Raw genomic sequence first — 27,036 nt, forward strand, 5'->3', positions numbered from 1 at the left:
GCCTGGTGGCCAGGTCTATGTCCATGGGGCCTGGCCGGGTTCAGCCCGAAGCCATGACGTGGAGCCGCTCTTTGGTGGGCTCACCACCTGCCGGAGAGACCGTAAGGGGCTGGTGCATTGTGATTTGGGCGGTGGTCGGGGCCGAGTGCCTGGCCGACCCAAACCTCGGGCGCCAACTCTGGTTTTTGGGACTTGGAATGTCACTTCACTGGCGGGGAAGGAGCCTGAGCTGGTGCGGGAGGTTGAGAGATACCGTCTAGATATAGTCGGGCTCACTTCCACTCACAGCTTGGGTTCTGGAACCACTCTTCTCGACCAAGGGTGGACTCTCCACTATTCTGGCGTTGCCCAGGGTGAGAGGCGGCGGGCAGGTGTGGGCTTATTAATAGCCCCCCAGTTTAGCCGCTATGTGTTGGAGTCTACCCCGGTGAATGAGAGGGTCATCTCCCTGCGCCTTCGGGTCAGGGAACGGTCTCTCTCAGTCATTTGTGCTTATGCGCCTAGCGGCAGTGTAGAGTACCCGGCCTTTTTGGAATCCCTGGAGGGCGTGCTGGAAAGCGCTCCCACTGGGGACTCTGTCGTTCTACTGGGGGACTTTAACGCCCACGTGGGCAGTGACAGTGACATCTGGAGGGGCGTGATTGGGAGGAACGGCCTCCCTGATCTGAACCCGAGCAGTGAGTTGTTATTGGATTTCTGTGCTAGTCACGGTTTATCCATAACGAACACCATGTTCATGCATAAGGGTGTCCATCAGTGCACTTGACACCAGGACACCCTAGGTCGGAGGTCGATAATCGACTTTGTATTCGTTTCTTCTGACCTTCGGCCATATGTCTTGGACACTCGGGTGAAGAGAGAGGCTGAGCTGTCAACTGATCACCACCTGGTGGTGAGTTGGATTCGATGGCGGGGGAAAAAGCTGGACAGACCTGGCAGGCCCAAACGCATAGTGAGGGTCTGTTGGGAAAGTTTGGCAGAGGCCCCTGTCAGAGAGGTCTTCAACTCCCACCTCCGACAGAGCTTCAACCAGGTCCCGAGGGAGGCGGGGGACATTGAGTCCGAATGGACTATGTTCCACGCCTCCATTGTCGGGGCGGCAGTTCGGAGCTGCGGCCATAAGGTCTCCGGCGCCTGTCGCGGCGGCAATCCCCGAACACGGTGGTGGACACCGGAGGTAAGGGATGCCGTCAAGCTGAAGAAGGAGTTCTATCGGGCCTGGCTGGCTCATGGGACCCCTGAAGCAGCTGACGGGTACCGACGGGCCAAACGGAACGCGGCTCTGGCAGTCGCCGCAGCAAAAACTCGGGCTTGGGAGGAGTTCGGTGAGGCCATGGAAGAAGACTTTTGGTCGGCCTCAAAGAGATTCTGGCAAACCATCCGGCGACTCAGAGGGGGGAAGCGGTGTTCCACAAACACTGTTTACAGTGGAAGTGGTGCGTTGCTGACCTCAGCTGAGGATGTCCTTGGGCGGTGGAAGGAGTACTTCGAGGATCTCCTTAATCCCTCCGACATGTCTTCCATAGAGGAAGCTGAGGCTGGAGACTAGGAGGGGGACTCGTCCATTACCCTGGCTGAAGTTACTGAGGTAGTCAAAAAACTCCTCGGTGGCAAGGCTCTGGGGGTGGATGAGATCCGCCCCGAGTTTCTCAAGTCTCTGGATGTTGTGGGGCTGTCTTGGCTGACACGCCTCTGCAGCATTGCGTGGAGCTCGGGAACGGTGCCTCTGGACTGGCAGATCGGGGTGGTGGTCCCTCTTTTTAAGAAGGGGGACCGGAGATTGTGTTCCAACTATAGGGGGATCACACTCCTTAGCCTCCCTGGGAAAGTCTATGCCAGGGTACTGGAAAGGAGAATCCGACCGATAGTCGAACCTCGGATTCAGGAGGAGCAATGCGGTTTTCGCCCTGGCCGTGGAACACAGGACCAGCTCTATGCCCTCACTAGGGTGTTGGAGGGTTTGTGGGAGTTTGCCCAACCAGTCCATATGTATTTTGTGGACCTGGAGAAGACATTCGACCGTGTCCCTCGTGGCATCCTGTGGGGGGTACTTCGGGATTATGGGGTTCGGGGCTCGCTGCTACGAGGTGTTCGTTCCCTGTATGACCGGAGCAGGAGCTTGGTTCGCATTGCCGGCAGTACGTCAGACCTGTTCCCGGTGCATGTTGGACTCTGCCAGGGCTGCCGTTTGTCACCGATTCTGTTCATTATCTTCATGGACAGAATTTCTAGGCGCAGCCAGGGAACAGAGGGTGTCTGTTTTGGTGGCTGCAGGATCTCGTCTCTGCTTTTTGCGGATGATGTGGTCCTGTTGGCTTCATCAAATCAAGACTTGCAGCGTGCACTGGGGAGGTTTGCAGCCGAGTGCGAAGCGGCGGGGATGAGAATCAGCACCTCCAAATCCGAGGCCATGGTTCTCAGTCGGAAAAAGGTGGATTGCCCCCTCCGGGTTAGGGGGGAGTCGCTCCCTCAAGTGGAGGAGTTTAAGTATCTCGGGGTCTTGTTCACGAGTGAGGGAAAAATGGAGCGGCAGGTTGACGGACGGATCGGTGCGGCGTCTGCAGTAATGCAGTCATTGCACCGGCCTGTTGTGGTGAAGAGGGAGCTGAGCCGTAAGGCGAAGCTCTCAATTTACCGGTCGATCTACGTTCCTACCCTCACCTATGGTCATGAGCTCTGGATCATGACCGAAAGAATGAGATCGCGGATACAAGCGGCAGAAATGAGTTTCCTCCGCAGAGTGGCTGGGCGCACCCTTAGGGATAGGGTGAGGAGCTCAGTCACCCGGGAGGAGCTCGGAGTAGAGCCGCTGCTCCTCCGCATCGAGAGGAGCCAGTTGAGGTGGCTCGGGCATCTGTTCCGGATGCCTCCTGGACGCCTCCCTGGGGAGGTGTTCCGGGCTTGTCCCACTGGGAGGAGGCCTCGGGGCAGACCCAGGACACGTTGGAGAGACTATGTCTCCCGGCTGGCCTGGGAACGCCTTGGGGTTCCCCCAGAGAAACTGGAGGAGGTGTGCGGGGAGAGGGAAGTCTGGAGGACTCTGCTCGGACTGCTGCCCCCGCGACCCGGCCCCGGATAGCGGAGGAAGATGGATGGATGCATCACAGACTAAACGCAGTAACTCTTCCTCAAGTCCTTAATTGGCTGTTCTTGATTTGTGCACTTCCCTGATTTATATAGTAACCTGTTCTTGATGAGAAGCCTGCTTTTATCTTAGATGGAAATTTGCAGTAAAAAGGGTCACTGTTGCTTGTATTTTCCCCTTGTACCTAAAAAACAGTGCACAGGTATCATAATCAATATTAAATTAAAGAAATTATGGAACGGTGCTGAGGGTTGTAAGCATAAGAAAGTAACAATAAACTGCTACAGCAACATCTTCCTTCTGTTAATAGCGCTGATCTGAGCCTCATAGTGGTTCCCTGTTGTCTACCAGCTAAAGGGCTCAGGTTTGAATCCCACTCCTGCTGTGCCACCCTTGATCAATCAACCTACCCTGACACGCTCCAGTAAAAAAGTGACCCAGTTTATTAGTGGGCAAATAATTGTAAGCTGCTTTGCAGAAAACTTCCAGGTAAACAAATAAACAACAGAGTAATAATAACAGATACCAAGGTAAGTATTTCTGTTTATTTTGTCTCTGCAATGACTTATGGCCTGCGCCACCTGCTGGTAGTCAAGTTGAATAACATATAAATAGCACACAAAAGAAAAGTCTTATTAATTTGTATCCAACAGAGTTAAAGAACCTAAGGTACTTTTTGGAATAATTTTTATTGGTGTAGTCAGCATTGCTACTCACCTAAAATTTGGACATTCTTCCTACAGGTTTTGGTAAAGGTCCTAGAACAGTGTGTAAGTCTTGTTGCCATCAATGTTGCCAGAAGTATAGTAACCTTTTTCGTTTATGGGCCAGCAAGCAGGGCAAGGGACAGGGTTGTGACGTATGGGCTGGAACAACACATGCTCAGAAGAGATGCCAACCCGGGGCAGGTAAAGTCTGACATGATCCTCATGGCCTGGCCAGAAGGCATTAGAGTCAGCTCCATGAGTCACGGGATGCCTCTTCTTCCTAATGCATGGTCCCACACACATCATTCAAACAGGTTCAAAGTCAAGTAAACACAAAAGTGATGCACTCAGGTGCACCTCACAGCTAAGGCAGAAATTATACAATAAAGAGCAGGAGATCATGCCAACATACAGTGCTGTGAAAAAGTATTTGCCCCCTTCCTGATTATTTTTTTTGCATATTTGTCAGAGTTAAATGATTGAGATCATCAAACAAATTTTAATATTACACAAAGATAACCCAAGTAAATACAAAATGCAATTTTTAAACGATGATTTCATTTATTAAGGGAAAAAAGCTGTCCAAACCTACCTGGCCCTATGCGAAAAAGTAATTGCCCCCTAAACCTAATAACTGGTTGTGCCACCCTTGGCGGCAACAACTGCAATCAAGCATTTGCGATAACTGGCAATGAGTCTTTCACATCGCTGTGGAGCAATTTTGGCCCACTCTTCTTTGCAGAATTGTTTTAATTCAGCCACATTGGAGGGTTTTCGAGCATGAACGGCCTGTTTAAGGTCATGCCACAGCATCTCAATTGGATTTAAGTCCGGACTTTGACTAGGCCACTCCAAAACCTTAATTTTGTTTTTTTTAGCCATTCAGAGGTGGACTTGCTGGTGTGTTTCGGATCATTGTCCTGCTGCATAACCCAAGTGCGCTTGAGCTTGAGGTCACGAACTGATGGCCGGACATTCTCCTTCAGGATTTTCTGGTAGAGCGCAGAATTCATGGTTCCATCAACTATGGCAAGTCGCCCAGGTCCTGAAGCTGCAAAGCAGCCCCAGACCATCACACTACCACCACCATGTTTGACTGTTGGTATAATGTTCTTTTTATGAAATGCAGTGTTAGTTTTACACCAGATGTAACAGGACACACACCGCCCAAAAAGTTTGACTTTTGTCTCATCAATCCACAGAATATTTGCCAAAAAAGTCTTGGGGATAATCAAGATGTTTTTTGGCAAATGTGAGATGAGCCTTTGTGTTCTTTTTGGTCAGCAGTGGCTTTCGCCTTGGAACTCTCCCATGGATGCCATTTTTGCCCAGTCTCTTTCTTATTGTTGAATCATGAACACTGACCTTAACTGAGGCAAGTGAGGCCTGCGGTTCTTTAGATGTTGTTCTGGGTTCTTTTATGAGATCCTGGATGAGTCGTCATTATGCTCTTGGAGTAATTTTGGTAGGCCGGCCACTCCTGGGACGGTTCACCACTGTTCCAAGTTTTCTCCATTTGTGGATAATGGCTCACACCTTGGTTCGCTGGAGTCCCAAAGCTTTAGAAATGGCTTTGTAACCCTTTCCAGACTGATACATGTCAATTACTTTGTTTCTCATCTGTTCTTGAATTTCTGTAGATTGCGGCATGATGTGTTGCTTTTTGAGATCTTTTAATGTGCTTCACTTTGTCAGACAGGTTCTGTTTAAGCAATTTCTTGATTCAACAGGTCTGGCAGTAATCAGGCCTGGGTGTGGCAAGTGAAATTTAACTCAGCTTTCCAAAAAATGTGGTTAATCACAGTTCATTCATGATTTAACCAAAAAAAAAAAAAAAAAAAAAAAAAAAGGGGGGGGGGGGGGGGGTTCAATTACTTTTTCACATAGGGCCAGGTAGATTTGGACAGCTTTTTTTCCCTTAAAACATGAAATCATCATTTAAAAACTGCATTTTGTATTTCCTCTGGTTATCTTTGTGTCATATTAGAATTTGTTTGATGATCTCAATCATTTAACTGTGACAAATATGCCAAAAAATTTTTAAAAAAATCAGGAAGGGGGCAAATACTTTTTCACGGCACCGTAAATATAAAAATCTAAATTTTCATTCTTTCGCTACTATTTCCAGATCCGATCATCTGAGCATTCCAATGTGAGCCAGAACTCAGTGCAGTGTCCATTTCTGGCACAGCCAGTGTAAAGGGGCATATGCTTTGTCTCTCTGTGCACTGACCTGTGTGGAAGGTACCGTGACGGTGCGAATGTACTGTACCTAAGATGTTATCATTGTCTATTTGCTATTTACACACAGCTCCGAGCTCACCTGACTTTCTGAACGTTATGTTGGCCGGTCACCTTCATAGCATCCATCTCCTCCTCCACCCTGCCTGCCCTCTTGTTCCCAGGGCTCCTCCAAAGCCAGCCCTGGGGCCAGCCCCCCCAGTTGGGCACTGGGCTTGTTCCAGGCTGTCTCAGCCTTGACCAAGAGCTCAGATCACGGTCCCCGGGGTGTAGAAGGACTGCAGGGAAATTTTGAGAAGCGCAGAATGAGGAAAAAGAGAAAGGGCAAGAAGGAATGAACATTTTCCCAATAGAATATTGTCAGAATTATAACAAAGTTCAAATAAGGTTTAAACCATCTATCACCACGTTTCAAATTTCTCATATCCAGTTTGGTCTTCATTATACATGCGTGTTACAAACATTGGAAATGCCCTGAATTAAGTTAGTACCACTGTCCTGTTCTGTTTGGATGTGCTTCACTGACATAAGAATAAATACAATTAAATAACATTTCTATTTCAGAAATGTTGTAACACATCAGTTCGCAAGTTGCAGGTCCACTGTATTTGGAGTATTCCTTCCTCTCCCCTATTCCATTGTGACCACACACACACACACACACACACACACACACACACACACACACACACACACGTTGTCCCATGGCAGGGGTCACGGAGAGCTGGAGCCTAACCCAGCAACACAGGACACAAGGCTGGATGGGGAGGGGACACACCCAGGACGGGACGCCAGTCTGTCGCAAGGCACCCCAAGCGGAACGCAGACCCCAGACCCACCGGAGAACAGGACCTGGTCAAACCCACTGCACCACCACGCCCCTCATCACCCACCCACACACACAATTCAATGTCTCACACACACACACACACACACACACACACACATTTTCAGAACCGCTTGTCCCTTACGGGGTCACGGGGAACCGGAGCTTACCCGGCAACACAGGGCGTAAGGCCGGAAGGGGAGGGGACACACCCAGGACGGGACGCCAGTCCGTCGCAAGGCACCCCAAGCAGGACTCGAACCATAGACCCACCGGAGAGCAGGACTGTGGTCCAACCCACTGCGCCACCGCGCCTCCCCAATTCAATGTCAAGCACTCAAAATGTTTAAAAATAAAGGCGGTCCTAAACTCATGTTAATCAAGCTGTTAATTTTTTGGGCCACCACCAGACCACGTGTAGTTCTATGTCGAACAAGGTGTACTTTCCTGCCCAGTGTGTACTTTTTGGCTGAATATGAGTGTGTGTGTGTGTGTGTGTGTGTTTGCATCCAGAAACATACCTCTTTCCAGTACTGCCCGGTCGACCACAATCCCCTGGGCCTGACACTCATCCAGGACATCCAGGTGCTCCTTCATGCACCGTTGCCGGTATGCGTCCAGTGCTGCTGCGTTGTCCCCTCCCAAGGTGGACGGGAGGCAGTGGGAGCTCAGCGCCATGTTCCCCCGCTGCACCATGTGCATGCTCGCCAGCACTTCCTGCTGTGGTATACCACATTGCCAACATAGATGGGGAGGTCACAGGTTTGGGGTCAACTTATGCAAATCAATATTAAGCCATATAAAAACAGGCATCAGAGCCTGATGCCCACCTTCGTCCTGTGCTGTTGGTGAATTGTGAGTTTTTCCCCTCTCTGCAGGTGGAGCAGAGACTTCCCATCAGCCCTGGCACTTGGCTCCGACCGGGTACCATCCCTCATCTTCAGAACCAGCAAGTCCGACCAGCCTGGGGTGTGCTACAGTTTTCGATGGATAATCAATTCATGTTGAGAGTTAATGTAACATTTTACAGTTCTCTGTGGAAATCTAAGCGAGCTGAGGTTAACACAAAGTGAAGAAATAATTTGTCAAGTGTTGGTAAAATTAAGGGATATGAAGGGGAAATTAACAGCATTATACCAAGGAAATCCAGAGCAATACAGTATCACTTGTGTGTTTTTAACTAGGGGTAGCACGGCGGTGAGGCTCCCTCACAACGTCTGGCGTGAAAAAAAGTCACTGGTGTGAAATGGGCTAGATTTTTGGAATATGGTTCAGAAACCTTGAAAAGAAAAAGGATATAAATGCTAGGGAGGAACAGCAGTTCAGAACATTGTATCAAACTTCAAAGTAGCTGAATAGACCAGAAGATGAAAGCTATAAAAACACAATTTTACTCATTAAAATCAAACGGAAAAGTCAACGTTTGTTCGTAAACAACATAAAGAATGGATATTGTATATATCCATCTATGTGCATTTATTATGAATAACTGTGTTTGCCCAACGTGCGGCGGCACAGTGGACTTGGCAGGGTCCCACTCTCTGGGGGGTCTGTGGTTCGAGCCCCGCTTGGGGTTCCTTGCGATGGACTGGCGTCCCGTCCAGGGCGTTTCCTCTCCCTCCAGCCCCGTCACCCTGTGTTGCTGGGTTAGGCTCTGGTTCACCACGGACCCCACTCGGGACAAGTCAAGTGGTTTCAAACTCTGTGTGTGTTTGCCCAATGCAGGCTCTCCCTGGGGCGTGAGGCAGCGCACAACCCGGCCGTCGGACCCCATTCTACGAAGGCATTTTTGTTCATTAATTCTGTGAATAAAAAAAAGTCTTTGAAGACTCATTTACCCGTGCAGGATCGGCAGTCCGGTCAGAACCACAAGCTGCGTGTTTGGACTTCTTCAGTCGTTCCAGAACCGAACACTCCATTTCTGTGAGCGTGGGTTTGCCCTCCACCCACCTGGCCAGGTCCGCCATGCCGTCGAGCGCTTTTCGGAGCGCGATCCTGTCGCGGAGCCACACGCGGTACCGCTCGACCCGCTCGGCCTCATAGCGCCCCCTCGCAGCGCTTCCCGGAGACACTTCCGCACATTCTGGGCCGGGCTGAGCTCCGGCAGCCGCGCTCATCGGAGGGGCCATGATCATGACCACTCTCCTTCTTCCAGCGTGTGGGGTGGCGGTCAGTGCTGCCCCCCCATGGGCCCCGGAGGTTGTTCGGTTGAATCCCACCACCTACTGCTGCCGCTCCTCACTCACCGTGAATGAATCGCTTCAGTAAAAATGACCCAGCGGTGCTAATGCGCCAATAATAATAATTCTTGTACGCATCTTACACACTGTAAATTCATAATTTGTAAATCGCTTCGGCGAAAAGTACCGACTAAGTGACTAAGTCTTAAAGTGTAGCGTCACTGTGTGGAGCGCCGAGCGAACCGCCTGGAGAAAGGGACACAAAAATATTTTGCATGGCCGAGAGAAAGAAACCAAGTGACAGCACGACAAAAAATGTGAAATATACGAACAGTCGCAGTGTCCATTTCCGTGAGCCGGGTGCGCGCGACGCTCTGGTGTTGACGCGCCCCTATGGCAACGCTTTGTCAAGCGCGTGCGGCATTCATTGCACGTGTCTGCGCTGCACCTTCTCGTCCCACTGTCATTTGATCACCAAAAAAACGGAATTCGACACTTACGCACTCCTTTTTTATACTCATATCGAAGTCAGGTTCGATCCACACCTGAAGCTCTAGTACCCTTGAGCAAGGTACTTAACCTGGCTTGAATTGCTCCAGTATAATTACCCAGCTCTGTATAAATGGGTAAATAATTGTAAGCTTGTAACTGTAATAATTACCTTAATGTAAGTCGCTTCGGAGAAAAGCATCAGCAAAATGAATGAATGTAAATCTAAGTCATGCAGCTGAAACAGACATCTTTTTAACAGTTTATTAATGAGTTACTAAATCCTGAAGTTTACAGTTCAGCATTTCTAATTTTTACCATCACATCTGGCTTAAATTGATACTTTTTCCTCGTAAAATGCTTCCGATGATTATGCGTTCTAACTACCCCTTGCAGGTGTACCAGTACTGAATACACAGTCATGCTGTTGCAGATAATAAAGTAGTGAGAAGGTCCACATAATTAGTGTGATGTGATGTGATTTAGCCCTGCAAAGCTCCATCCAGCAGTTGTTCATCCTGCACGTGGAATGGCATGGTGACCCGCAGCTGGCTCTGCTCCTCCATGGTACGCTGGATGGTGTCGTAGGCATTCTTGTTGCCAGACCAGCAGCGCCTTGCCACCTGAAAGGAAACAACAGTATAAACAGGCCCTCATGCAATTAATGGGTGTGTCTGAACAAAATCCCCCAAGAACCAGCCTGCGCTCTCACCCCATTGGAGACATCCCAGTTAAGCATCATCCGGGCACGACGGCCTGCTTCCTCGGACCCATCCAGAACCAGCCCAAATCCTCCGTTTATGACCTCGCCCCTTAAGGTAGAAAAAACCTCATTGATCCAACAGAGTGGGACGAAGTAAGTGTTGAATTCCTTTGTACAGGTAACTCATATACATTTTCCTAATAAGCTAGATGGCCACTTTTACCTGGGAAGAGTGGGAATTCCTCAAATGTAATTAAATTCAATTTGTTTTTATAGTGTTCTCAAAATTGTTGCCTTGGAGCATTTAATTCAACCCTCAGACCCCAAACTGTCTATGGACAATTGTGTATGTCAGGAATGGATAAGCAATCTTGAGGGAAAAAAAAAAAATTAAGAATTTTTGAATATGTGTACTCATCTACATTATTAGACTCCATATTGGTGTGTTTAACTGTTTTTCAGGGTGTTCGTAAATTTCAGCCAAAAATTTAATTTATTGGTAATGTGTGGCTTTTTCGCGACAAAATGTTATGGAGAAAAATATTCCTATTGCTCTCACCAGCCCACCCCTCCTCCATTGTGCAGAGCCACCCAGGTGGCCCCCCGAAAGGCATCTCCCACAAAGTTCTGCACCGCCATGTCTGGAAGGGACAGGAGAGTCCTTCATAGTGGTGTACCAGGGTATCACTGCATTGTTTACCAGCTATATGCTGCACCTTTCTCTCCTGAAGCCGTATTGCGTCTGTGGGAATATGCATGCTTGTTTGTTGAAACGTATGCGCGCTGAGAGATTAGGATTGAGCATGAGGTTTATAAATGCATTTGTGCGCTTACAATACGGCCCATGCACTCAGCACCGTGATCGCGAGGCTATGTACCCGCACAGAAGGCTGAACCGTCATAAACATTGGACGTCTCTCTGAAGGGGCTGTCTGTTCCACTGACATCATGGTGATCCCTGCTGATGACTACAGGGGCCTGACCAAAAAACACGCCATTGTCATTGGTGTACACGTGCCAAGTACACAAAACAAACGCAAAAAAAAGTTGCGGTACTTACCGAGACCCTTCCTTCTGCAATCGCTCTGTTGATGGCCAAGGCAATGGAAACACGTCCTTTCTGATCTGAATAGAGGATCCTAGCCTGAGAACCCACCACCTGCACACAGGGCACAGCTATTCAGAGAGATATGTCCCAGAGCACGGTGAAGCTCGCTGTATGGTATTTTAAGCCAATGCAAAGTTTGAGAATTGTGCTTTTTTTGGAAAGGACAGGGTGACGTTTCGGTTTGCAGCAGGACGCATCGATGCTTACCATGTCGTGCTTCCCTGCTTGGCGTATCCAGCAGATGTTGTCATTGTACTGCTGTCTTACGCTCTCAGAGACTGAAACAGGAAAGCACTCTGTGATACTGCCCAACAGCCATTGTGTCTGGGTACAGACTACACCACTGGATTTGCTCAGCGAGGTCTTCATACATATGAAAACACAAAATAATGGTTATGAATTATGCCGAAATATATAGAAAGTGCCATGTTTATCGAAAGAGGTGTAATTGCCTCCGATCATTTTCGGTGACATCGCATATAAGTGTAGTATTGTTCAGTATAGACCTGTGGTTGTGTTGTCAAGCAAGCTGAAGTTCCCCACCTGAAGTACTGATGTCCTCCAACACAGTGGTAGCGATGTCATCAGTTTCTGCCAAATCATGTGGGTCGCCAGATGTACAGACCCAGCGGAAGGGGCCAAAACCCAGGGAGAAAATATCCCTACAGTATTATAAATCACATAGTGTGTTAGGAGAAGAGCTCTACATTCAGTAGTAACAGCTGGTAGCAGCGGGCAACGCACACCTACCCCATGATGTGCTGAACGTATGAGGGGTATCGGAACTCCGTCTTCCCAGCACCGCCCTTATTCACCTCCGCACCTAACAGAGAATAGAGATTGAGCAAGATGTAGTGAGTTCATCTTAGTCCTAAACTCAAGGACAGCAAATGAAGCAACAGTTTCAAATGAGGCCTGTGACAGTTTATTAATACGCTTGTGTCTGAACACATTTATAGAGTTTTGGAGTTTTACATTTACATGTATTCACTTAGCAGACACTTTTCTCCAAAGCGATGTACATTTCAGAGAAAATACAATTTTTGCATTACATTAGGAGAAAGAGAGACATAGTAGCAGGCATGTGATTAAGTAGTTTTTTTTTTCCCCCCACCATATGAATCAACGTTCATCACACGAGTAGCTGCATAAAACTCAGAATATCGACAATTCCTGATCACCTTCCTACTAATTTTTTTTTGAGATACACAAACATTTATGTACATTACAGGAGTAGCTGCATAAAGTCTTATCCAGGGATGATCTTAAAGTTATGGTACATGAACATGTACACCTTACATGAGCTCAAGAGATCATGGGCAAAGTGAGTCTGGAAAAGGGGGGTTTTCGGACCCTTTTTAAACGTGGACAGAAATTCAGCAGTTCTGAGTGAAAGGGGGAGGTCGTTCCACTACAACGGAGCCAGAACCGAGAACCTCCGTACTTTACCTTTCTTGCGCGGGACCGCCAAGCGGGCAAATGTGGAAGAGCGCAGCGGTCTGGTTTTCTACCAGATGGTCCTTGTTTTTTTGCTCTGTCTGTAGTTGCACAGATGCTCCCGAGTGCCTGACAAACTGACACGTGCACTGAGAGTACAGGGGCAGTATGGAGTGTGGCCTGGGGCTCACCTGCTCTCTGGGCCTCCAGGAGAAAAGCATTGCCATAATCCCAGAAGAACATCCCAGCCTCAGCCAGCTTGTTGATAGCTCTCACCTGCCTGCGTAGACTGTGGGGGAGCGCACAAGTTTAGAGTCCCTCCCAAAAAAGAGGCACATTGCTTCAGCAGACAGAAAGATCAATGTCTCAGTCTGAACAAAACTAGTCTTTATGTCATGTCTTCTTTTGAGTGATGTTCTGGTGGTGATGGAGGAACTCGCCTGTCCTGCACAATGGAGCGAAAACGGATCGGATCAGCGGACATGAGCCGGTTCGCTTGGTGCAGTGCGAGTTGTGCTGGGTAGTACCCTCCACTGAAGGGGTTGTGGAGGGAAGTCTGGTCCGATCCCAGGTCTGCCAGCAAGTCCCCGGTGGCCTCATACTCTTTCACTAGTCTCTCCCTGAATGACACAGAACTCTTATGTGACAGCATCACCTCCAGCTCCAGATGTACCACAAATCTCTGTGTGCTCACTGTGGGCAGATCTGCTTGAGATGATGGTCGCAACTCCACGAGTCGCTTACGCTGCGTTTGTATATATGTAATGTATAAAGTAGTTGAAGAAAATATGCTGCAACACCGAATCCTCCCAATTCATGTTGTAATTGCGCTAAAGTCACATGACCATAATTATGAAGATAGCAAAGTACCATGTAATAATAACCAAAATTTGATGGTTATTCTCTGCTCCAATAAGGGTGAAGTACATTATCTCATCTCTGTAAGATTTTAATAAATTGCTTTAAATGTAATAAATTAAAAGAACACCTTTAAAGCTTACCAGAGATCAACAACGTTACCGTGATAACCCAAACTGAGTGGAATCTTGCACCTCTTGGCTTCCCTGTGAAACCAAATCAGTAAGGCTGTGTGAACCCATCACTTCTCTCTGCAGCATTAGAAAGCATTCTCATCGTTGACAACTGAGAGCTATGTGTATGTTGCTTAGATACACCTTTTTCAGATATTAGGTTCAGTTGGCCTTCAGGGCGAACTAGTGGCAAGTCTGACCTGATGCGACTGATACAGCGATCCAGATCACTTGTGACTTCCATAAGCCAGCCCTGTGCATGTCTCTTTTTCAAAGGAGCTTCATCCACCTACACGGAACAGGGTTTGACAACATCGCAGGCCACACGCATCGCACAGGGCAGCATACGATTCAGATGAGGGGAGCGCATACAAAGCCGCTGAGCAAAAAAGTGGAATTCCGCTTAATGTACTTGGGCTGACCTTGCAAGAGCCACACATTCACACACGTGCAGTAGAGTAGCAGGAGACCGAGCTACATCAGACCTCAGCGGACTGTTAAACAAACGTGCATTTGAAATGACCACAAACAACCCACCCTCTCCTCTAGCACTTTTTAGCAGCAACAGTTCCCTGACCTCAGCAATGACTCCCACGCAGCCAGCAATGACGGAAGCCTTGGCCTGTGCTCCGCTCATCCCTCCCAGGCCAGACGTCACAAACACTTTTCCACGCAGGTCCCCGGAGCCAAGGTATCGGCGACCAGCATTCAAGATCGTCAGCTGCAAGAAAGAACGCGCAGGGGCCATAGATGAGAAGGCTGTCATTGTATCCAAGACCACTAGAATTTCACCTTAAGGATCGTTTGTCCTTCTGGAGTAAACAAAGTTTTAGGTAATAAACGGGAAATAGCCAAAACATTTTTATCCTTGCATTTGCAGAGGGTATGATAATAAGAAGAATCAAACAGCAGCCTTTTTTGCACAGAAAAGATGAGAGGGACAGCTGGTTGGAGAGTCTCACTGTGGTGCCGTGAACAATCCCCTGAGGCCCGATGTAGCAATAGCTTCCTGCTGTCATCTGGCCATACCTGAGTAGATACACACAGATAGACAAGGTATAAAACACACAAGTATATGCATATCACTTTATTTCCAACTCAGATAACAATGAACAGAGGGAAATTACTCACATTGTATTTCCTAGAGCAAACATTTTTTCATATTCATCTCTGGAAGAGTAATTAGGGATGACCTTGGATGACAGATAAAACAACATGTACATAGAGAGATTACAAGTCAGTTGATGAAAACTGCAGTGAACTCAACAAACAGATGGACAGAAGGACATTGACACATAGAGGGAAGGAGTGGAGGTGAACACTCACCATGCCATTGGTGATGACAGCACGGGGTGAGGAGGGGGTGCTGGGGAACAGGCCCAGTGGATGTCCACTGTAGAGTACTAGGGTCTGTTCCTCTGACATCTCACTAAGGTAGTGCAGCACAAGCCAGAACTGTGAGCACAGAACCCCAATATTCATTCATCACTGGATCAGGAGGGTCAGGGAAATGGGTCGGGTACCAAAGTGCCTTGCCCCATCTTACCTGGGCCCAATTGCTGAATACCTGCCCATTGCCCCCATAGGTCACCAGCTCCTGAGGAAACTGGGATACAGAACCGTTACACATTATTATGGATGAAAACCTGGCAAGTGCTGGAGAACCAGCTGAGGAAAGTACGAGGAGCAAGGAGACGAGAGTAAAACTGGAGTAAATTTGCAATAGTCACAATATAGGAAGGTCACATGATTATTTTCACAAATAAAACTCTTTAGGTGGATTATGATGGGTGATGCTTATTTATCAGAACAATCATGTTTACGCTATCTATTTTAGAGTTTCATACGTTCTGTCTTGGAGTGATGTGCACATGCCCCATGAATGACACTGTCCACATTACTCTGTGGCACCGATCCCAGGGAAAGCAGTCGTAGGAGGAGTGGGCTGGAGGGCTTACCTGTGCCACTGCAGGATCCAAGTTGTTCATGATCATGTGCATGATGGCAGCTGCCTGCCTCATGCGACAGGGGTACTGATCAATGGGGTATGCCCTTGAACAGACACACACGCATTATTGCCTACAAACACTGTATGGACACACCTTCACACACAAACTCTGAAAAGCTCCCAGTTAGCTGAAGAACAGACAACTAATTTAGAAGTCACACGTTTTAAATGCAGGACTGCAACCACAGAGGGACTATATTACTGCATGAGCCTAACGGAGAGGAGAAGCCCATGAGTGAACAGAGAGAGTGGGCTGTTATAGCACATGGATGGAGGAGGGGTGGTCTGGTGAAGGGTAGATGATTTAAGAATGGGAGTTATGAAGTGGGAGTGGAACAAAATATAACCAAAGCAATAAAAGCCATGCAAAAAGTATAAGGGGATGGAAGATTAGAAAAGGCATAGGAACTGGTAGCTTCTGTATTGAAGAAGACACTAAGTTTTGGTGTTTAGGATCTAAGATCAGGGTGGGAAGAGTCTAAACCCTTTATTACTTTTGTTGTGCTGATCATAAAACGGCTATTTAGTGTATTTCTTTTCCCTTATTAATGACATTTAACGCCTCTTATTTGTGATTCATAACTTCCATTTGACTGAACAAGGGGACAAGAAAGTGAAATCTTCCTCGTTTTCCTTTGTTTCTCTTTCGGCAAAAAAGAGGCACCGACACCATGATCGGCGTAGACTGACTGTCGGAGTCAAACTATCAGTCTCCAGTCATCGGCCCCACTTCCACCGGGCAGCGCACGCAGCCAGAACGGATCTCGGAGACATGTCCTTACCTCATGCTGATGGGGGGGCAAAAGCGGTACATGTAAATGTGGCCATACTGGCGCAGCTCCTGGGCAAACTCTGCGGCAAGGGTGGCGTGGAGTGAAGGAGGGAAGTAGCGCAGTGCATTTCTGAGGGCCAGCTGACGGACAAGAACCAAGATGATGATCTTTGCATCTTTGTCTACAAGCATCTGTGCCATCCCTTCTTTGTGCGTTTCACCGAGTCCATGCTCTTGGCAGCACACGGCCCCGTGCTGCTCTCACAGCGAAGCAACATGAAAACGCACCTCCCACGTAAGACACATCGCAACGTCAACACCACCTCTGCCTCTCTACTGTCCCCGGTATCGCTTACAGCTCTAATCTCTCCCTAATGATTGACCAGACCTGTCTGCTTTCCATGCTAGAAAGTAACTAGGAGAAACTTCCAGAAGGTGCTCATTTTCGGTGCTTTACAAAGTAAAACTTCAACAAACTCAAAGTCTGAGAAAATCCCCTTAGGAGCACCTGGAGCAGAACCATAGGAAGATTGGGAGAACGCGCAAACTCCAAGCGGACCGAGTCCGGCTTGAACCCACAGCTGAGAAGCAGCAGTACTACCCACTGCACCATCGTGCAACCCGAGTCAAAAATATTCGACTCCCTCTTGAATAATCAAAACTTGTTCATAGCTATGCGTCTTAACATTTACAGCAAAAGAGTATCTGACAAATAAAACAGTGGCAATGGATAGATTTTCTGGAACATACTGCATAATTAAAATTTCAGTAGTGAAACTGAGAATGTTTCATGTTTCAGTAATTTCAAATTAATACAAAGGATCTGTAGTTTTAAAACTTATTCACAACAGAACCTGGAGAGTTCACGTTATGCCCATGTTTTTTACGTCGGAAAAGAACGGGACACAAGAAGGCTCAGTAAGACTATAGCTTACATTGACATTTATTCATTTAACAGACACTTCCCTCCAAAGCGACGCACGTCTCAGAGAAAAATACAATGACTGCATCACATCCACAGAAGGAAATACCTGATATATACAGTATATATATGTGTGTGTGTGAGAGCCAGGATGACATTTTAGGTAGACATGTTACTTTATTATAGGAAGCTAACATGTTCGCTACTTCACATTGCAAGATCCCAAAAGCGCATTTACCTTCTCCTCTTGTGGCGAAAGAGCAGGAGTGCGGACTGGAGCATGAGGGACTTTGGGGTCTCGACCTCTGTTGACGGGCAGAGGGTTCAGGGGTAACCCCGCACACAGCTCCTTCAACGTAGACATCTCGTTTCCAGGCACAACTGAGACACAGACGATGCAAGAAGGAATGGAGACGGGAGCGACGGATGTGAGATTGAGCGTGAGAATATTCCTCAGGCTGTATCTTTAGGAGGACTATGAGGAAAGGAAGGTTACAGAAGTAAGTTGCACACGGGAAAAAGGCTGATGTACGGCGTAACAGAGTCCACTGATCTCCGCACTCAGCCCTGGAGGCTACAGCCATTGGAACAACTGTCCGGGTGGAGGAGCAGGCATGACCTACCAACCCTTCCCCATTGGCTGATTTGTCTCAGCCCCCTGTTTGCCCCTACAGCCCTGACAAACTGGGCAGAAAGATGTTCCACTAATCATTGATCTCGCTAAACATGATGTGTCATCTGGTCATCCAGGCAAACATCGCTAAATACACCGCTTCTTGCTGAGAGGAGGACGGCAGTAACAGTTATGCAGAGATACTGATCCAACCTCTGGCTTGCAATTGAGCTCTAATCAAACAAATGTCTAATTTTCTTTAGTCAACATGGTTTAAGTACAACTGGCAAGGATGTATTCTGTGTGAGAAGGGGTGCAGGTTTTGTATTAGAATTACGTTTCTGTCCTCTTAGTACAAAATGGTACACCGGGCTGTGCAACAAGAATGAAAATGTACATTATTGACAAAAGCTAAATGGTTTTAGGTTTATTGTACCTGAGAGAGAGCAGAGTGTGCAAAAAATTAAGGTTTGACTGGAAGGAAAATTGTTTCTCTGCAGTTTGTCCCAGTTTACTTTTTACTCAGATCATAAGACGGGGATAATCATTAACTGGCCAAGTCTCATTTGAGGATCACAATAAGCATCATACCTAATCTTGTCCCTTGCCTACTGACCCTTGACCCTGCACCCAACACCTCTCCAGAAGACTCAGCTGAGGAAGACAGAAATGGTTGAAGATTCACTTGTGATGTGAGCCCTGTCCCCAGGATACCTTAGGACTACCTGTACTCTGGCTGTCATTTTTGGAAGGCCTGCCACTGTGTGACAAGTAAATGTGTGGGATAGACATTTTACTCCTCCTTACCCTTACTCACAACAATGTTCAGCTCCTCTTGTGGGATTCCCAGGTGTTCCCAGACCAGCTGAGAAAAATCATCTTTCCAACATGTTCTTGGGTCTGATGCAGGGCATCGTCCCAGTGGGATGCCCGTATAACTGAAGTGGGAGCTGACGATGGGACATTTCTATGACATGCTCTAACCACCTCGACAGACTCCTCTCGATTAGGAGCAGCAGCAGCTTTACTCTGAGGTTCTCTTGGATCACTCACCTACTCACCCTGTTGCAAAGAGTAAACCCAGTGATCCCACAGAGAAACCTTATGATCGCTTGTATCCATGATCTTATCCTTTACTCAAAGCTCATGTCCACAACACATGCCAAAAGACAAGGCCATATTGCCCATTCCAATTCCAAAAAACATGTACAATGGAATGATGTATCTTTAATTTATGCTCCTTCTGGTCCAGTATTCAAGAACCAGGAATAAATCAGCATTTTTCCTTCTGAATCTTAACTGTCAGGTGCAGGCTCCTTTCCAGTAGCATTTCATCTAATTGCCTTTCTTAAACATAAAGGACCACCACCCCAGTTTCCCAGTTCAGAGGGTTTACTGCCATGGGAGGCAACAACTGCCATCAAAACACAGCTTCTGATAGTCAGGTCTTAAACATGGTCCATTCTGACTCAGGTAGACACACTGTGTGGCCATGTTGCTCTTTTACAATTTAACTTGCTGAGCCAACAGTGCAATCTGCCAGTCTGCAGTCAGTTTGGGTACCCTTGCCTATAATGAGTGTCTGAAAGAATAGGTCTAGAGGGTTGCAGATATCAGCAACAGCGCAGTTAATATGAAAATCATTATCTTATTTTCTTTGGGAAATCTCTGAACTGTAACTGTTAAAGGAACAGCTAAAGCATCTTGGATTAGGCCAACGACATCTAAGATGAATATATGAGAATGAGAACCACACATATCACCCTCTACCTCAAAAAAACCCCTGCATATGTTCTCACATTCCTTGGAGGTGTGGAACCCTTCTCCTCACTTTTTCAAAGGAAGCAGAGAAGCCCTCTTGAGCACAGCATGGTTCAGTACTGAAGTCTTCTGCTACAAATCTGCATTGCCAGGAACGTATTTACCTAGAAACAATGACTAAGGAAATATTTTTAAAAGTTAAAACCTTACCAGGTCAGTATTAACCCAGTCATGTGGTTCAGCATCATGGCATACTAAGGTACAAGCTTGCTCTGTTGATGTCTGCTGTTAATGGCAATTACTGTGCTAAATTAGCAAACAATTTTCTTAAAGCAGAAACGCTACAGAATCACATAGCTGCATAGGATAGAGAATGTTTTCAACAGGTAGTCATTCATTAGATTTTTTTTGTAGATTGTTTTTTGTTTACTGTCAGCACCTGGCATAGAGTCTGAAGAACAGCTCAATCATAATTTTGTTGCCCCTGTACCAAACACCACCTGTGTTAATCTAATTGCTTGTCAGATGGTTTTCCCAAAAACTTTAAACTTGTAACTTTTATCTAACAGGTGGTATATTAAAGCTGTAGACCCAAAAAAAAAAAAAAAAAAAGATCTTCAAATCATGTGTATAATATAGACAAAACTGGCACAACTACACCTTATGGTTTCAACCCTGGCATTTTGATAGTTTTACATCATCTGCAATATCCACATTTTGAGTAGCAAATTAACCTTATTCTGAAGTGTGCTGTGCTATTTTTAGTGCTGTTAAGCACAGATCCAGCAGAAATATCACACAAAAAATGTGCCATTCTCTTTACATTGACCACAAAGTTTTCAAGTGCCATACTTATGGAATGAGCAGAAATGAGTGGCAAAAAGTTTTTGTAGCTTTTTAAGGTGAACAGCAGTTTAACAAGGATATTAATAAATGCAATTTATTATTTTTACATAGTCAAACATAATTTTACACTGAAGATATGTAATAGCAAAATCCATGAGGTTTTTGTAATATACAGTTATACTGGAAAAAGGTATTCAACCTACCTAGGCCTGCCAAGCAGGATCTAGCACATTTGGTCTGAGATGAAAAACCCAAACAAATACGCACATATCCATACCTTTACCTAGCATCAATAGAATAATAAACCAGAATACTCTCAGTAAGACTTGAGTGAATGTTTTCTTTTGGATCAAACAACATTCTCATAGCCTTAAGAGTTTTGTATTTTAACCATGTTTGTTGTATGAGGCCAGCGGCTGGGATACAGCTGCCAAATTTTAATTCTGTGGCTAAAAAAAAAAAACCTATATATATATATATATAAAAATAAAAAAAAAAAAACTCATTGCTGTTTTCCACCAACAGCCAGATACAGGCCTCAAAGGGTGCAAGACTCAACATATAAACAAGCAAAACAAAACTGACTGTTTTTTTAAGCAAAACAAACACCCACCTGGGTAATGAATTGGTTTACTTGAAATAGCAGGTGACCAAATACTAAACAATGTCAACATGTCTGACAGTGCCTCAATCCAGTCTATAAGCAGCAATTTCTGAAGTATCCATGCAATTTGGGGGTGGGGGAGTTAACATAACAGCAAATAAAAATGTGCTTTAACCATTTCTTATGAGAAATACATTCCGACAAAGTTCCCATGACACCGGCAAATGCCAGCATATTACTGGGCTTGCTGAGATGTAAATAAAAAGCCAACCCTTTCCAATATCTCTAGCTCCTAAAGATCCTATTACAACACTGCAAATTTTCTGTAAATTCTGTACGGACTCCCCCAGCATCCACATTGATTCTGTGGGCTTTTTGAAACTTTAAAAAAGTCAGTAAAACAACAACAATACCAGAATTGATGGTGGGACTGGTGAGGAAAAGTTTTAGAACAGTAGAGCTCCCATACTGCCCACTTCACTTTGTTCTTTGACAAAAATCTCAAAGTACTGGTAGATAATTGTCACAGCCAAAAGAATCCCAGTTCCAGAGCCAATGGCTCCAAGGAAATCAGCCATCACAGACAGACCACCGATGCACAGCCCCCCAAATGCTGCTGCTGTAGGGATGTACCTACAAACAGAGAGAAAGGAAAGTTAGAAAGGGTCAATTTTGAAACCAGGTAAGCAGTTCCACTTTGGTCAACCTATACAGAACATCACCTATGCAAGTAAGGACAGAAGGCAACATGCAGGAATTTACTAGGAGTAATCCATAGAGGTACATAAAGGAATACTCCAGGTATATACAATGATGGACTACTGAAAAGGTACTCAAGACTTGCCCAGGATGAGCATCTCTGTACCTGTTGAGCTCATGTACCATGGAGGTCTCTCTATGTCCCCTCATCACCATCTGCTGTTCCTTTAGCTGCTTAGCAACCTGTCCAGCAAACATACACCAGTTGCAAACGCAGCATAAATAAAGACAGAACCACACCCAGATTATGCAAATATTATCCATCTTTCACTACTGTCTATTGTAACTCTTACAAAGAGAAAAACTCACATCTTTGGCAGAAGATCCAGACACCTCAATCCAGGTTTTGGAGAAGAATGCACAAGATCCCAGCATGAAGACAATATAAATGAGAGCGTGGACTGGGTCATCAAGGACTGAACCGAAGGACTCAGGGGGAGAGAGATAGTAGCACAGCCCTCCAACTGGGTAGGCACGAGCAGGGCCGCCAGTGGAAGTGTCCTAACGTGGGGAAATTTACAACATTGTTGAAGTATAAAGGTTCAACAGCAAATATTTTACTGAGTATTAGGAACCCATCTACTACGTTCACATAACAAAACATTTTTCAAAGCTTCAGATTTGTTTTCCTTTTAGTTTCACTCCACCCCATTACATAGGAGCTTGTCTTAAGATGTTGAATCAAGCTGTACTACAAAAGGCAACTTTTTATTCAAGTGAAACCTCTTACTTATCTGGGGAAAATGTGCTTGAGGGACTGAAATGCACACTTACAGACCAGGTTCCCAGCAAGTTCACCAGGAAGTTCCCACTAAATCTGGTAGAGAGCATCTGGGAGATGACGTACAGATTGGAAACCAAGGCAGACTGGAGGATGATGGGAATATTGGAGGTATAAAACAGCTTGATGGGATACGTGTTGTACTGGCCACGGTACCGGGCTGATTTAATTGGCAGATCCACTCTGAAGCCCTATACATAGTGGAGGGAAGAAACACATTAGCTAAAAACATGCACTGTTTTGCCAACTTTATAAGAAAGGCAAATTAAATAAATAATAATAAAAAAAAACTTAAATATCAAAAGGCAAATCAGCAAAACAACCTTCTGACATTTCCAGTGATATATTCCTCTTTCAAAGAGATGGAAACCTTCACAATCACCCAACTGACCTGGAAGTATATGACCACAGCAAAAACAAAGACTGTGGCTATGAGGTTCATGAGGTTGGGCAAGTTTTGACGGTAGAAGGCCTCTCTCAGTGCGCGCACCTTGTCCGTGCGCGTGGCAAGCAAGTGGAAGAGAGCAATGATGGCTCCTTCAAACTCAGTTCCTGGAGACACAAGCCCTGGTCAAATCCCTTCTGTACATTACAGATACAACCTATAACAAGCCTAAAGCCCTCAGTGAAAAATGCTGCTGTAAAGTTTGTCCTGCTACAAGCAAAATTAATTCACAGTACTACAACATTTTGGTAACTGCACTGCAGGAAACCACAAGCAATGTGATGGCTCTCCAATTGACCCAGATATTTGTATGGTCCAACAGCTAACCTCTGCCAGTGTTGACAGTAGTAGGACTGAAGGCCTTCCAAACAATAGTCTCACAGATGTTGGTGGCAATGAAAAGCGAGATGCCGGAGCCAAGGCCGTAGCCCTTCTGCAGCAGCTCATCAAGCAGCAGAACAATCAGACCCGCTACAAACAGCTGCAGAGACCACAGACATCAAAAACCGTTAGAGCATAGAGCACAACATGTACCAGCTGCTATTCTTTTATATAAAACCAATTGATTTTACCATTACAGTTAAGCAACTGCTCAAGATGGAGATTTCAGATACAGGTCTAGTTGAGTTGATATATCACAGGTCTTCAGCTGACTCACCTGAATGATGATGAGCAGACAGATTCCAGCACCCATCTCTGAGGGATCTCCATACATCCCAGTCATCACATACACAATAGCCTGGCCAATTGTGATGATCATGCCAAACACTGCAGACCAGACGTTGCTCAGAGTTACACAAATATACAGTTCTACGAAAATTTAACTAGCACATTATTGTGATGCGAGGACAAGAGAAGGGAAAAATGCAGCATTACATTTCTGTGCCCCATTGAAGAGTGCTCGGTCTTTTGGCGTGTCCCCAACCTCAATGATCTTCGCTCCAGCCAGCAGTTGCATGATGAGACCAGAGGTCACAATAGGAGAAATACCCAGCTCCATTAATGTACCTGAGGACAAAAGTGAATATGAACACACAGTCTGCAATAATTACTACTATATGGAGCAGCAGGAAGAGTAGTGGTTAGAACTGTTGCCTGGCGAACAAGAGAAGTTTAAATCCAACCTCATCCTGTATTATCTTTAAGCAAAGTATTTACCCTGAATTTCTTCAGTAAAAAAAAAAAAAAAAAAGTCACTGAGCTATATAAATGGGTAAGGAGCCTGATATACAAACCTCAGATTGTAAGTTTCTTGGAAGAAAAATATTTATTAATAAGCAATGACACATTATATTTGATACCCACCCATGAACGTGAATTTCAAAGTACTGCGAAAACAAAGTGGTAGTGGTTGAAGCTACTGTCTTTGGACCCGAAAGTTGCTGGTTCAAACCTCACCCAATTTCTCTAGTAAATTACCCAGCTGTATAAATGGGTAAATAGTTGTAAGTAGTGTAACACTGTAACTCACTTTGCAGAGAAGCATAAGCTGAATGAACAAATGTAACTCTAAACATGTAATAATCATACTGCTTGGCAAACAAAGTTCAAACAGTTTTTTTGAAAACAGGCACCATCTTAGATGTTTGTATTGAAATTGGTAATAAAACCAAGAGAGGCTATTCTGAAAATGTTGCCGAATTAAGAATCTGTTGGTGAATAACGAGAATCCAAAGGGGAACGAAGTCGTTGGTCACACACCTCTGTTCGAAGCCAGGATGACTCTCATCCAGTAAAATGGATCTGCAGAGTCTGATGACATGATCCCAAAGAGTGGAATCTGCAGAAAAACAGAAAGCACGGAGTAAGGCCGAATAGCAGCAGTTACAGTGCAAGACCTGTCCACTCTTCCCCGAGCTTCTCAAACAGTTTTACTGTGTTCCGCAGCTCAGAAATATTTTTCAAAAACTCAACTGGATGAACCGGTGGGTGTCACTCCGCAAAGGATCCCTACCCAAGCATCTGAAAGATTTGTTGCCTTAAAAAGTGATCTCTAATATATACAACCCCGCTACACCCCAAACTAGACATCACAAAGTTCAGGTGACTGCAATAAAAGAAAAAAAAAAGGCGAGAAATGGCTGTTACTTACCTGACAGCAGACCAGGAATATGAAGAGAGTGATAGCTGTCCATAGCACCTTTTCTCTGAACTGAATCTGATGGAGAAGAGACGCGATTTAATCCTCAATGTTTTTGCAGCACGGTGGTTTACGATTTGAGCCTGAGGCAGACGAGCCGCCAAACCCGTCCAGTTCCCGCCATCAACACATACCTTCCTTTCGGGTTTCTGAATCTCGGGCAGGACAGCGCAGAAGGGCTTTATCACCTCTAAAAATTTAACTGCAGAAGAACACACACACACAAGAATTAATGTTATAGTACAGACACCATTTAGTTTTGGATATATAAGAACAGGTGGTGCACACATTTGCACTGAAAGGTCCCTACTGCATTAATATGAACAAATACCAGGAGATTTCAGGGTGACTGTAAAGACTTAGAGCTAAATAAACCTAAATGTCCACATGATTAACAATCACAAGTGTGAATGATGTCTCTGTCTCCTCCTCATCATCATCATGTTACCACCAGCCAGCTGTAGTGCAGCCCCCTGTCCGCCCCTGTTTCACACCACCCTTAGACTAGTTGGCTGTTAAATTCACAACGTAAATGCTTGACATAAGTCGGCTACAAAAAATATTTCGAGCAGTAGTAGATTTAAAAATTACTAGTTAGCTTCCAAGCTAACAACAGTGAGTGAGTCCTAACTGTTACGTTTAGCATGATTCAGTCAGACATAGCGAATGAGATTCGAATCGAGATCACCGTCACGGAATAAGTGAAACATACATAGTTATGTTACACACATTCATTACCGCTGAAAATGTGATGTTACGAATACGACACAGGCGCCCAGGTCCTCCTGTTTTTGGGCTGTCTGGTGTACAACAGCATTATTATATATTATTAGCCATCTTCATGTGTAACGCGAATCAATGAATGAATGCCAAATAAACATGGATGCTGAGACGGACACCGGCGGCCGCGCGTTTACGTCCTATTAAGCCCGACGCTTTTACTTACTTCCCATGTTGTTCCTCCGTGTACGAAACCTATACGCGTTAAACTCCCGGTGAGTTGGATTAAAGCAGTTTGTGCGGCATCAGTTGGCCGTTCCGCCGGGAAAAGAAGTCACTTAAAGACACGTCACCAGCAGCAGACTCCGTGGCTAGGCTAGGCTAGGCTAGGCTAGCCGGCGGCGGCACTTCCCGGACCCAACTGCGCCTGCGCGCACAGGGTGTGTTTCTGTCCCTTGTGCTGCGCAGGTTGCGCCACTGAATGGCTACCGGATCGATTGAGTCGTGTTGTGCCCTTGACTGATGCAGATGTGGTGCGGGGAGCAAACGTGCAGCTTCTTTTGAATACTACTGCAAACACCTTTAACCTATAGCTTTGTATTGATAACACAGATAATGTGTACAGAATTAAAATGTCATCAGACTTTTAGAATGAGTGATTTTATACTATATAGCACTTGTTTGAGTGAATGTACTCCGTAATCCTTCTCAAATAAATGAATAAATATTATTTTAAATCCTTACAATTTCACTTATAAAACCGATATTGTAAACGTGATTAAAATTAGAGCTCCACAATGTCCCCGATTTTTATACATCATTTCTTCTTCGCTTCCGCGCTGCTTTCCCAAGCCAGAC

At 45.7% G+C, this 27,036-nt stretch overlaps 3 protein-coding genes across 4 annotated transcripts; all 3 read right to left on the bottom strand.

The window, feature by feature from the left end:
• Positions 1–3,642: 3,642 nt before the first annotated feature.
• On the bottom strand, positions 3,643–9,372 carry efcab12 (EF-hand calcium binding domain 12). 2 transcript variants are annotated; one of them, XM_018756617.2, is made up of 5 exons: positions 8,698–9,372; positions 7,690–7,833; positions 7,381–7,576; positions 6,116–6,311; positions 3,643–4,072 (listed from the first exon to the last, which is right to left on the bottom strand). In XM_018756617.2, exons 1-5 carry the CDS (start codon positions 8,992–8,994, stop codon positions 3,844–3,846), a joined length of 1,062 nt encoding a protein of 353 aa, XP_018612133.1. In that variant the 5' UTR covers positions 8,995–9,372; the 3' UTR covers positions 3,643–3,843. The 2 variants fall into 2 exon arrangements, with proteins under 2 accessions (XP_018612133.1, XP_018612132.1); XM_018756616.2 differs by having other exon boundaries at positions 7,381–7,579.
• Positions 9,373–9,842: 470 nt separating this feature from the next.
• Positions 9,843–18,135, bottom strand: uroc1 (urocanate hydratase 1). Its single transcript, XM_018756606.2, has 20 exons — positions 17,748–18,135; positions 16,598–16,728; positions 15,766–15,859; positions 15,354–15,413; positions 15,134–15,262; positions 14,939–15,000; positions 14,770–14,836; positions 14,385–14,528; positions 14,008–14,096; positions 13,778–13,840; positions 13,217–13,396; positions 12,968–13,065; positions 12,090–12,162; positions 11,883–12,001; positions 11,547–11,617; positions 11,292–11,390; positions 11,110–11,209; positions 10,791–10,872; positions 10,241–10,340; positions 9,843–10,151 (listed from the first exon to the last, which is right to left on the bottom strand). The coding sequence occupies exons 1-20, from the start codon at positions 17,871–17,873 to the stop codon at positions 10,011–10,013; spliced, it is 2,028 nt and encodes a 675-aa protein (XP_018612122.2). The 5' UTR covers positions 17,874–18,135; the 3' UTR covers positions 9,843–10,010.
• Positions 18,136–20,639: 2,504 nt separating this feature from the next.
• sec61a1a (SEC61 translocon subunit alpha 1a) lies at positions 20,640–26,562 on the bottom strand. The gene is made up of 12 exons (XM_018756538.2): positions 26,405–26,562; positions 25,593–25,660; positions 25,411–25,476; positions 25,020–25,098; positions 24,195–24,326; positions 23,977–24,086; positions 23,646–23,799; positions 23,265–23,425; positions 22,867–23,064; positions 22,402–22,593; positions 22,199–22,275; positions 20,640–21,966 (listed from the first exon to the last, which is right to left on the bottom strand). The coding sequence occupies exons 1-12, from the start codon at positions 26,409–26,411 to the stop codon at positions 21,780–21,782; spliced, it is 1,431 nt and encodes a 476-aa protein (XP_018612054.1). The 5' UTR covers positions 26,412–26,562; the 3' UTR covers positions 20,640–21,779.
• Between the last annotated feature and the right edge of the window lie 474 nt (positions 26,563–27,036).

This window comes from Scleropages formosus, chromosome 2, assembly GCF_900964775.1.
Source record: "Scleropages formosus chromosome 2, fSclFor1.1, whole genome shotgun sequence".
Classification (NCBI taxonomy): domain Eukaryota; kingdom Metazoa; phylum Chordata; class Actinopteri; order Osteoglossiformes; family Osteoglossidae; genus Scleropages; species Scleropages formosus.

What these genes read in the sequence shown, in the direction of transcription:
- efcab12 (XM_018756616.2), bottom strand. Translation starts at nt 8,994, where the DNA reads ATGATCATGGCCCCTCCGATGAGCGCGGCTGCCGGAGCTCAGCCCGGC. An exon ending in GGACTGCCGATCCTGCACGG is followed by an intron (nt 7,834 to 8,697) that starts GTAAATGAGTCT and finishes CGAAAACTGTAG; the next exon opens with CACACCCCAGGCTGGTCGGA. An exon ending in CCGGGCAGTACTGGAAAGAG is followed by an intron (nt 6,312 to 7,380) that starts GTATGTTTCTGG and finishes ATTTCCCTGCAG; the next exon opens with TCCTTCTACACCCCGGGGAC.
- uroc1 (XM_018756606.2), bottom strand. Translation starts at nt 17,873, where the DNA reads ATGTCTACGTTGAAGGAGCTGTGTGCGGGGTTACCCCTGAACCCTCTG. An exon ending in GCGTGGGAGTCATTGCTGAG is followed by an intron (nt 14,097 to 14,384) that starts GTCAGGGAACTG and finishes TGTTCCGTGTAG; the next exon opens with GTGGATGAAGCTCCTTTGAA. An exon ending in TACGTTCAGCACATCATGGG is followed by an intron (nt 12,002 to 12,089) that starts GTAGGTGTGCGT and finishes ATAATACTGTAG; the next exon opens with GGATATTTTCTCCCTGGGTT.
- sec61a1a (XM_018756538.2), bottom strand. An exon ending in TATTCCTGGTCTGCTGTCAG is followed by an intron (nt 25,099 to 25,410) that starts GTAAGTAACAGC and finishes GTTTTTCTGCAG; the next exon opens with ATTCCACTCTTTGGGATCAT. An exon ending in ATGGTACATGAGCTCAACAG is followed by an intron (nt 21,967 to 22,198) that starts GTACAGAGATGC and finishes CTCTGTTTGTAG; the next exon opens with GTACATCCCTACAGCAGCAG.